Source organism: Oryza brachyantha, chromosome 5, assembly GCF_000231095.2.
Source record: "Oryza brachyantha chromosome 5, ObraRS2, whole genome shotgun sequence".
In the NCBI taxonomy this organism is placed as follows: Eukaryota; Viridiplantae; Streptophyta; class Magnoliopsida; order Poales; family Poaceae; genus Oryza; species Oryza brachyantha.
Genome location: NC_023167.2, coordinates 15,257,834 through 15,269,218, shown reverse-complemented (window position 1 = coordinate 15,269,218; position 11,385 = coordinate 15,257,834). Strand labels below are relative to the sequence as shown.

Sequence of the window (11,385 nt, the reverse complement as noted above, 5' to 3'; positions counted from 1 at the left end):
TATAATATGGAACAGTCTTAACTATTTGTGTGAGTGATTTTACGGCCGTTATTAAAATGATGCCACAAGGTACTTTTTTACATAGGTCTTTTTTGGTGTTCTCATCCAAAAAAGAATAAAAACCCAACATTTCACAATGAAAGGTACCATATGGAACCGTACTTAATTCAGTAGAGCGATTTAGGTAGCAAGGGTTAAAGGAGAATTTTGTACATGGGCAAAAAAGTCATTAATTTGTAATAAATACCGCGTCGGTACAGTGTAAGTCAGTCCACATGTACCGACATGATTTATGTGATTTTCTCTAGTTTACATTTTCATTCTAAATACCGAAAAAGACCTGATTTGCGTGGTGTTGTGTACATCTACACAGAATTGTGAAGTGATGGTTTAAATGTGGATTGATGCTTATAGTCGAAATTTAATAAATTTGTAAGTTGTCAGTTTTTACAGCATAATGTAAAGACTATGCACCATGAATTTGGGAAACATTTATCACAAGATGCCATGAAAAGAAATAAACATGTAGAGACTGACATTTGATAAGTTTTTTTTATTTGTAAGGTTGTATTGATATTTTTTTTCTCAAGAACATATTGTAAGAATGAAATATTTTTCTTACAATATCAGTAAGTTGAAACTATGAAACATCATTGATGTTGTTGATTCTATATGGACATGGTATACATGATGGTTGAATATAGTTAAGAATGCAAAGACTCTTCCACATCACCACATGCAGAGCTAGGTGATCAACTCCGGAACATTAGCCTAGCAGCTAGTACATTATAATGGTGACCGTGATCACGCAAAGATCACATCCATGTGATCAATATCCTTATACAATTTTTGAGCGCATACTTAACAAACGAGTACACGGACAGTTTAACATGATGCGTATGTATAACAAAATAGCTGAAAGGATTTTTAGAATATACCCCCTCTGTTCCATAATAAATTGATTTTTGGATGGGACATGTCCTAGAAAAAAAACAATTTTTACTCTAGAAAACAAGAAACATATAATTACTTGTCCTCTCTCCTCTTATTCACATTGTCAAACATTATCTCTTTCCATCTATCTCATTTCTCTTTCTGTCTCATCACCTCCACCGATCTCTCTCGTTGGAATCATGACAACCATGGAGATGGGAACTCCATCGATCTCCACCTTTGTCCCTGCTCTAATGCTGCTCCTTCCTCCTACTTCTACATGTGCATCCCAAGCTACTCCACCCCTCTTCCCCTCCCTATTGCTCATTGCCACAACCTTCTGCATCCATCCTGATGTAGTGGTGGTTGTAGCGGCGAAGGGTTGCGAACTAGTAGACTGGTGCAAGTGACATCTCTAGCAGATGAATATGGCTTGGATTTGGCAGCAGTGACACCAACAACAATGGTTTTGGTGAATGGAGATGGCTCAGATACAACAGAGGAGGTAGGTAGATGCCGCTCCGGCCATAGCGGCGACATTGTCAGACCTATGGTCTTTTGAGCATCTAATGCACAAGTTCAACATTGATGTTGTTTGACCTTGTAGTGATCTATTCTTAGTTGTTGCTAGATGTTGTAGAGTAATAGTACTTCACATTTTTTTTTGTGCATGTTGGATGCCTCTTGTTTCTTATATATTCCATTTGCATTTTTAATGGGCACAGAGAAGCCAATGCAACATGCTTTTTGGGTAGTGCTAATGTGTTGATGTGTGTGCGAGGGCATTTTGGTCATTTTGTATTCGTGCTAAATTTGCATCGGAAACCTAGATATCTTGATTTATTGTGGGATGGAGGGACTATAGCAATATTTCAGCACAAAAGTAATAACAACAATCACTTGTTCACTCCATAACTAGGTGTTGTATTAGGCTACTTGAAAACCAACATTGGCCTATATACAACAAAGGAACATTTTGAAAACTTCAACATCGACATGAAACTATCTTTCTTGTGAATCTTCTCGCTAAGTTTTACCTTCGTTGGAGACTGTATGCTATTGACTTGGGTATCTGCACATTTCTGCCTTAGAAAGAAGTTATAAATATTTAATTTCTGTAGGTTAGGCATGTTATAATTATTTAGGTAGAACTAGCATCATATAACTTCTTGTGTAATACGGTTTTTGAACATTTGAACATCAACATGATACCATCATTCGTGTGGTCTTCTTGGTAAGTTTTACCTTCGTTGGAGGCTAAACATTAATGACTTGGGTACCTGTTTGCATATTTCTTCAATAGAAAAGAGCTTATAAATGTTTAATTTTTGTAGGCTAGGCATGTTATAATTATTCAAGTAGAACTAACACGATATGAACATCTTATCTAATATTGTTCCATTCATATTCAACATTGCATCTAATGATTAATTATTTTATACCAGCACTTCCCCTTCAAAACCTCATTCCCAGTACACCTGAAAAAACCCTTCAAACTAAAAAAGGATGAGATGACAACAAAGTCACTTCTCTACCATACAAACAAACGATTTGAGACCTACATAACTAATTAATCAACCACAAAAATAGGCTGATGTGATCAATCACATGTCATACTCATGGACAGAAAAATTCCAGCATCATTAACCAATCAACCATGTAAATAAACTTATTAAGATCTTACCATACACGCTACTGGTTGTGTTTAGACATCAATTGGATCTTCTCTCGCGTTCAATTCCTCAACCAATTAATACACCATATATATCTAGTGATCATTCTCCTAGATGGTGGTAAAACCCTTGCAAAGAAATATTTATGGGGAATAAAACAACCGTGATCGCCTCTACCTCCTACCGCCTTCGCCTAGATGCACTATATTGATCAGTATTTTTTTGAACGGTGAAAGTATAATTACCTATTTATTTGACATTGAATTACCTATTTATTTGCGCCACCACCATTGATTATATATTTTTTTTTTATATTACCCCTCTATTGAACAACAGCTGACATTGAACCATCTCTCCATGCCGCTATGACCTCTCAAACACCATAAAACTCCTTTTTTTTACACCACCTGTCCCAAACAAAAATCAAATCCTAAGGACGAATTTGGACAAGGATGTCCATAATTATCCCTAAAAGTTGTGTTTTTAATTAAGACAAAGTGAGTATATTCTTAAGGTAGCGCACCATATTTAAAAACCAGCAAGGATATGCAAAGACCATTTCAACATGCCGTCCGCCGGTTCATAAATTGGCAGGAATGTCAGTTAAACCGGTACAAATTAGTTCTTCTGTTATGTTGTATGAACATATAAATGCATACTCTTTTCCTATGTGTTTGTCATAGTGCCATTGATATGTACACTGTAAGAGCTATGCTAGCGATATATTCGACTTCTTATTTCCTGTACACTCATAAAGTGTTCGCACATATGCTATCATAGCGCATAATTTTGTGGGAAATATAATTAGAAGTAATCTTGATCAGACCCCACTAATTCATTCCTGAGATATTGAGTGCTCCCTGCACTGGAAAAAGAATCATTCTTCATTACCTTTGCTTAACGTTGAGCTCATAGTTATTCTATATCTAGCTATATATGGTACACGGTCCTCTCAAAATGAAAGAAATAAAATAGCACAAAATAGTACAAGAACAGGTATTGCAAGTAGAATGATTGGGGGCACCTAATTAATTACTAAGGGATTAAGTACTCTTGTAGTTACACTATAAAAAACGACATATATCTATAGTTTATTACACAAGATTGAGAGGCCGGTATGATGTGGAGCAGGATATAAATAGTGCCTAAAACTGGCCAATAAGTTTCTATCTGCTAATAATTTATTGGATTACACATCTCTGTCAAATCTTAGAGGAAAACAAAAGGGCAAATGAACCACTAACTGGAAGTATAAATCAGATCGAACTGTGTTCTCACCTAAAGCTGGTAGATATTAAAAAAAAAATCTTAATGGAATGCGTGCAAGAGCATTTCCAGCAGGATTTTGCTTGTATATTCAACTAGTGAAATGTTTACGCAAAAGAAATTAAACTGTGCAATTGTACGTATGCGTACGTACGTGCTTGTATAAAATGCGCATTGCTAATTTTCTCTTTTATTTTGTCAAACAAAACACTGTTAACTGAGAGTGAAAGTAACGATAGCTGACATCATTAATTGTACAAAGTTTTAGTCGAAGTATAACCAACCGTACACGTATATATATTTCCCAAACAAATTAACCAATCTAGCTAATAGTTATAATTAGATAGAGTTCAATAATCAATTGTGCATGTATGATATTTGTTTTCACTAATATATACTCCTTACGTAATTATTTAATAGATGTCTTTATTGACTTTTTTTTGTCACACATTTGATTATTAGTCTTATTTAATTAATTTACAATTTAAATATATTTGGTAATAAATCTAAATACAACCAAATAAATAATAATTATATACGTCTTTTGAATAATAAGAATTACCAAATATGTATAAAAAATACAGAGGGAGCAGTTCTTTTGAACAAGGGTCAGAGATCACTATTAAGGTGATGAAACATCAACAAATTAAAGTTGCATATGGTAGTACGTAGTAACATATATTATGACTGACTATTAATTAGGTGCTACGACGGATAGTATCCATACTAAAATATAATAAGCAGATATGATATTCCTCTATGCGTAAGATAGTTACGCAGTCACAAGCATCTCCAAGCCATTAGCACAGACTAAACTAACAAAAGAAATCTGGCAACAAGACCCAATTAATCAGCTAAAAAGCCTCAAGTGGTTTCGAGGCAGGACTATAAAATCTGACCCCTCAAATTACATAGTCTGTAAAGTTGGACGATTAATTCTTAAATAAGCCTATCATCGCCGGCTGGAATTGGCTAGCTTATCAGCTATATATCGCCAATATTTTAAAATAAAACTTATTTTTTAAGTTGTTTTCGAGAGTTATTTTATTTTATTCATCATGAATAATATAGATATGTAGTTTTTACTCTAAATTATTTTTAGTTGCTTCAACCGATTAGAGGTAGCCTAAACTCATACATGCAAGGATAACCATAATAGACTTGTTGCTGCTTTATGGCACAAAAGAAAAGGATAAACAGTATTTTTCTTTCTTTTTTAGGCGAACAGTGTTTTTTCTTAAGTACTTGATTGGGTCCAATGGCATATTTTATTCTTGGGCAAAAGCTGCATTGATATGCTTTGTGTCTTCAACCTCTGCAATGGTACTGTGTGCTCATACCATGTTTTAACTCTTCGTTTTATTTGAATTTTTTTACAATTAATATTTTTATTCTTACTAGATGATAAAATACGAATAATACTCTATGTGTGACTAATTTTCTAAGTTTTCGTTCAAATTTTTCAAATAAGACAAATGATCAAACGTTGGGTACGGAAAAACGAAAAACAAAGAACTGATATAGGACGGTGGTAGTAGTAGTATATGCGTTCTCCCCTCTCAACTACAGTAGCTATATATACCGTACATGTGCACCAGACCCTGCACAAGCTGCAAGCTAGTAGCTCCGAAAAAGAAGACAGCAGTAGAATGTTGAAGCTTGGCCGGGCTTTTGTGCAGTCTGCACTTCCCCCATCTGTTGCCAACCACATGCATGCAGTGTCATATTACTGGTATAACACAATTACTCCAGCAATAGCTGGAGTATATTGCCTATATGTATTCCACATAATACTTAGGCCGTGTTCGTAATTGCATGTAGCAGTTATGCTAACCAACACATACAAAACAAGGAAAATCATTAGTGCATATTAATTGAGTATTAGCTATTGCAATTTTAAAAATGGATTAATATGTTTTTAATCAACTTTCATATTTTTTATAAAAATATATAGTTTAATAATTTGAAAAACATGTGCACCAAAAAATTGGAGAAAATTAGCCCTAATGGGTAGTTGCGAAAGAGTAATTACTCAATCCCAAAATGAAGTACATAAGATGAAATTTGATCATTATGGTAAGTATGTCCAAAAATTCGTAGTATTGGTAAAAAATTAGGACAAGTCAAATCTTATTCCAGACAGCTATATTTTAAAGTATATTTTCTATTCATCACCACCATTGCAATCATTTCTACGTGAACTAATTAATACTCCCTATGCACTTAAGGAATTAGGGATGAATATGGATAAAGATCTGTATATATGTGTTCTCAGAATCCCTTACTTGGAGGGTGGATATAGGGCGTGTTCAAAACCTGCGGTTGCATGCAAGTGGGCTAATTAGCGCACATAAAACAAAGAAAAACCCTTAACATATGATTAATTAAATATTAGCTATTTTAAACTTGAAAAATGGATTACTCTACTATTTTAAAATAATTTTTCTATATATTTTTTTATAAAAAACATATCATTTAGCGGTTTAAGAAACATGCGTGCGTAAAAAGGCTAAAATTAGCTAGCACTCAGGTGACTCGTGAATAGGCCTGCTAATGGGTTGGATGGAAATGGGTTAAATGGGTTGGTTTTAATTTGGATTGTGTTTGGTTGGGTGTAAATAGATTGTAATTTTAAATGGTCTGAATTGGATTGGGTTATAGAGACAAATGGATTGGTATGGACTGGATTTGGTTAAGTTATTTTAGGTTCTAAATGGATTTAACCCGTGGAGGGTAAATAGATCCTTTAATTGGATAGCTAATGGATAAGGTAATAGACATATGTGGGCCCACATGTAGAAATCGACCAAAATTTGCACAAAGTTGCTTTTATACATAACAGATCATCCCACAAAATTTCAGTCAAATTTGATAAACTTTTATAGTGTAAACATGAGTTTTAAAATTTTAGGTCCGAGTTTATACATATCAAATGGTGCATCCATTTTGTAAGAGTGGGTTGAATCCATTTTAACAAAATGGGTTGGTGCGGGTTGGGTTAAAATTAAAGTTGGATTGGTTTGGATTGGATCTCAATGAAAAATAATCGGTGCGGGTTGGTTTAATAAACTAATTAGCAAAGAAATGGATTGGAGCGGATTTGGATTGGATTATAATCCGCTTACTCGTGAACGCGCCCATAGTGTACGTAAATCAGCTGAGACGTACACATGACGTCGAGCTAACTTCATCTAGCTTCTGCAGCTTAGTTGAGTGAACAAGCAAGCAACCAAATAATCCATATCGATCAAGATCCAAACTGATTGCTCGTCAAGTGGTTAACCAGTCCGACCCTCCCCTGCTGGGGTATCTGCATCTTCAGGTAAGCAAAGGGACTCCGACGACGACGACAGCAAGAGGAACAAAGCGACGAGAAGAGGGTAGCAGCAGCTAGCTTGTACGTTAGCCTAGCAGTTTCAGCGAATGTACGGGCGCAAATTTTTATGTCACCCTCCCAATCATCACATCTGGAGAATCCAATGATCGATGCTTGCTTGCACATATTGCTGCTCCCCCGAAAAAACAATTCTCTCCCTCCTGTTCGTACGCCCCCACACACACTACTACTGCTAATGCTGTGCATTAGCAGCAGCAGCAACAACAACAAAAAAGATATATAATTCAATCGAACGAACGTTGCAAACCACGGCCTATCGATCGATTGATCGATCGAATAAAGCACAAGCAACCTGCATGTTATAGCTAGTGTATGTAGCTTCATTTCAGTAGTACTCCTAATATTATGATTAGCTAGCAGAGTAGCAGTACTCCTAATACTATTATGATTAGCTAGCTGCTAGTGGTACGTACTATGAGCTAATAGTAGGTTGCTTTTATAAGCAGATGAATCTAACGAGTACGGATCAAACAAACAAACAAACAAAGCACCAATTCACCACCACCGTACGTAGTTTCAGGATGCACACAGGCAAGCCTCAAAATTAAAAGTGCCAGATCACTAACAGTACATGCAAAATTAGTGCAAAGCCATTTGCTAGTTGGATGGATGGATCGGCCATTTCACTGTCTACGACCTCAATAAATTTAGGACAAGACCTGGCATTATGAAGGAATTAAAGGCAAGCACTGCAGGCCAGGAGACCTGCAGGTTTTTGAGATACTAGCTAGAGAGCGGAAGGGTGTACCAAGTACCAACTGCCATGGCAACCACCTTCACGCACCGTGGGGTCATGGCATGCAAGAATGAAGAGTGGAGGAGGAGGAGAGTAGATAGGAGGGATGCCAGCTTCGATGGGGGAAAAAATGGGCAAAGTGCAAGCCGGAACAGTTTCATGGTCAGATACGTACAGAGCCGAGGTGTTCAGCGATTCAGAGATGGATGGATGGCCGGCCGGACCCTGCGGTGGACAGAGCTGGCGCTGTTACGCGAGGAGGGGCCATGCAAGAGACAAGACCAGCGAGCGATTCATGAGAGCTTCTCTTACTTCCTCGCATCAGTCATCAGGCCTAGCGTGGGCGATGGCCCACCCTCGCGTCCCCTCCTCCTGCGGCTGCGAGAAAGTGAGGGAGAAAAGGCTAGCTACTGTTCTTCTTCCTCTCCGTGTCCATCTCTGAACTCTCTCTCTCTCTCTCTCTCTCCTCGAAAAAGAAACCTCGCTGCACCCAAATGAGAGATGGAGGAAATGATCACGGCAGAAGCAAAGAAATATATGAGCAGTGAGCTCCATAGCAATCTGAATCAGTTGGATGAGGTAGAAAGGAGAAGAGATCAAGAAGATGAAAGAATACACATACCTACATACATATAGCTGCACTGCTCATGCACCCGGTCGCCTGTGCGCCACCGCCGGCGACGGCGCAGCTGGGAGAGAAGACGAGCATGCAGTACTGCGCGGCCACCGCCTAGCCGTGCAGCTCATATGCATGCAAGTCGTGGCTGAGAAGGAGGCGGCCGGCGAGGGAGTGCGTGCCGCGCGCGTGCGGACGGACGGACGGGTAGGCCGGCCGGGAGGGAGGGAGGGAGAGAGCTAGCAACAGTGGCGTAGTACGCGGCTACGCGCCGGCGCGCACGTGTGGGTGTGGTCAGCGTGCCATGGGCCTTACTCGTTAGCCTAGCTAGCTACAGTCCCGTCTTGCCGGGGACCAGGGGAGAGGATCCGATCTCCCTATCTCGACGATCCAGCTCCTGCATCCCATCGGTCCATCCCGAGCTGCTGCTGCGGACGAACTATCCATGCATCTCTCACTTATTCAAGACTCTCGAGGCAGCACATCGTCGTATGCACTCTGCATGGCTTTCCGTACTCGTCGATCTCCTCGCCATGGAAACGAGAGATGGATAGATGCCTTCAAAGAAATGCATGGAGGAGGCCAGCTAAAACACGGAAGAAAAGATTAAGCTTAAGGGAATTATTGATGGTGTGATGTGTGCCGGTGTGTGATTTAGGATATTGATTTGTTCTTGTACTATATTGTGTGTGTGTACCAGCTGAAGCAGCAATGGAGTAGATGAGCCATTTGATGCAAGCTTTTAGTTTGCCTCTACGTTGCACAGTATGAGGGAAACACCAAATTAAGTGAGGATGTGTGTGCAGCACTGCATATATCACTATAGTAGTATAGATAACTTATTTATCAAAAACTATAGAGAAACAGTCAGAAGTAGCAGTCACTACCAGCCAAACAATACAAAGAGAGAGATCCCGGGCTGAAATGGAAAGATCTTAAATATATATGCGTGTACATATATAATTAAGCAATTAAGCTCAAGTATTGCTTTCATCTCATCATGGGTAGTATGTATATATGGGAGATGAGGAACAGTAGTGCTATGACAATTAGCTCATTTCCCTATCTTATTACTCCCAATTACCAGTTTGCCGATTGCCACATATATATATACTCACTGACCTAGCTAGCTAGGTAATTTAGCAACAAGATAAGTAAAAAAAAAAAGAAACTAAAAAGACCCAAGTTTAAGTGAAGAAGCAATCAAGAGTGAAAATGATGAGGAGATAGAGCTGCTAGCTATTGCTAAAGAGCAAGAAGGATACTAATTAAGAACCAAATGGCAAAAGAAATAGCTGAAATCTTGCAAATTAAGGGCGAACGAGACGCATACAGAAGCAAATAGACATGGATGTTTGCAGCAAGGTGATGGTGATCTACTATACTCGGGTGGTGCTCGGTGCAGCAGCAGTGGTGCTGCTACCTCCTGCTGCTGTCTGGCTAGTGGTGGTGGCTGCGGGTGCAGCAGCAGCCGCGGAGCTGCCACTGCCGTCTTCGGCGACGGCGGCGGCCGATGACGAGCTCGACGCCTCCCCGGCAGCGCCCGGCGGCTGCTGGGGCGCCGGAGGCGGCGGAGGAGGAGGCTGCGTGCGCTTGCGCTTCTTCTTCTCGTAGGGTATCCCGCGCGCCTTGGCCTGCGCGTCGCGCACCTCGCGGAGGTAGATCCGGACGGCGCGCGCGGCGAAGGGGTTGGACTCCGGCGCGTGGCCGCTCTCCTCGTAGGCGGCGCGGAGGCGGCCGATGAGCGCGTCGAGGGAGCCCCACGCCTGGCGCAGCGGGCACGGGCACGGCGCCGGCGGGCTGGGCTGGCCGTAGTACGCGCAACCCGACGCGTGCACCTTGGTCTTCCCGAACTGGTCCAGGTACTTGAGGAACTCGATGACGTGCGCGCCGCTGCACCGCGCCAGCGTCAGCGGCGGCCGGTGGTTCCGCAGGTACTGCAGGAACGTGTTCCAGTCCCGCCGCTTCTGCGACTCGTATCTGCTCAGCTGCTGCTGGGGTGGCGGCGGCGGCGCCTGCGCCACCGGCTGCGCCTGCGCGTCGGCGCCGCCTCCTCCGTCCATTGCAGGCTCGCTCGCTCTGTAACAACGCCGGCCCACGCTAGCGCCGCACCCTAGCTGCCTGGCTAGCTAGCCGGCCGGCCGCGGCCGGCGGAGCGATCGACCGATCGGGAGACGCGCGGGGGCGGGTCGCGATGGGATGCGGGGAGAGCGACGGGGAGGGGGAGAAAGGGAGGTGAATGCTGGCGAGGTGAAGGGGACGGAGCTGCAATAGCTGTGAGGTGGAATGGAAGAGGAGGCGGCTGGACTAGAGGCGCGCGCGTGTGGGGGCCCCGGGGGCCATTCACGTGGTGGTGGTGGCCCCCGTTGGCGCGGGAGAACAATTCCCGTATACGTACACCAATACCGGAAATACGCACGTACGTGTATGCATGAACAGTGTCGCGTGTACACGTACCTGCGGATAGGAAGGAACAAGCCATACGTACGTACGGTGAATACCTACTGTTGCACGTACGTACTATTATATATTTACACCGTACGGGGTTATATTTTTACTTTTTAAGAAAAAGGTCAATTTTATGTTTGTAAAAAAAATTATAAATATAAATAACACTTATCTAAGGTAATATGATGTGACAGTGAATCTGTCACCCACCAACTATATTATATATTGTCTTATCAGCTACTTTTTCATGTATATAACATATTTTAAAATAGTTCTATATGTTATATGTTGGTTCTATTTTTTATCTTCAAATACA

The 11,385-nt window shown here is 41.0% G+C and overlaps 1 protein-coding gene across 1 annotated transcript; it reads right to left on the bottom strand.

The window, feature by feature from the left end:
• Positions 1-9,544: 9,544 nt before the first annotated feature.
• LOC121054521 (protein G1-like8) lies at positions 9,545-10,684 on the bottom strand. The gene has a single exon (XM_040524507.1). It carries the CDS (start codon positions 10,682-10,684, stop codon positions 10,001-10,003), a length of 684 nt encoding a protein of 227 aa, XP_040380441.1. The 3' UTR covers positions 9,545-10,000.
• Between the last annotated feature and the right edge of the window lie 701 nt (positions 10,685-11,385).

Excerpts from the sequence above, each read along its gene's own strand:
- LOC121054521 (XM_040524507.1), bottom strand. The coding sequence starts at position 10,684 with ATGGACGGAGGAGGCGGCGCCGACGCGCAGGCGCAGCCGGTGGCGCAG.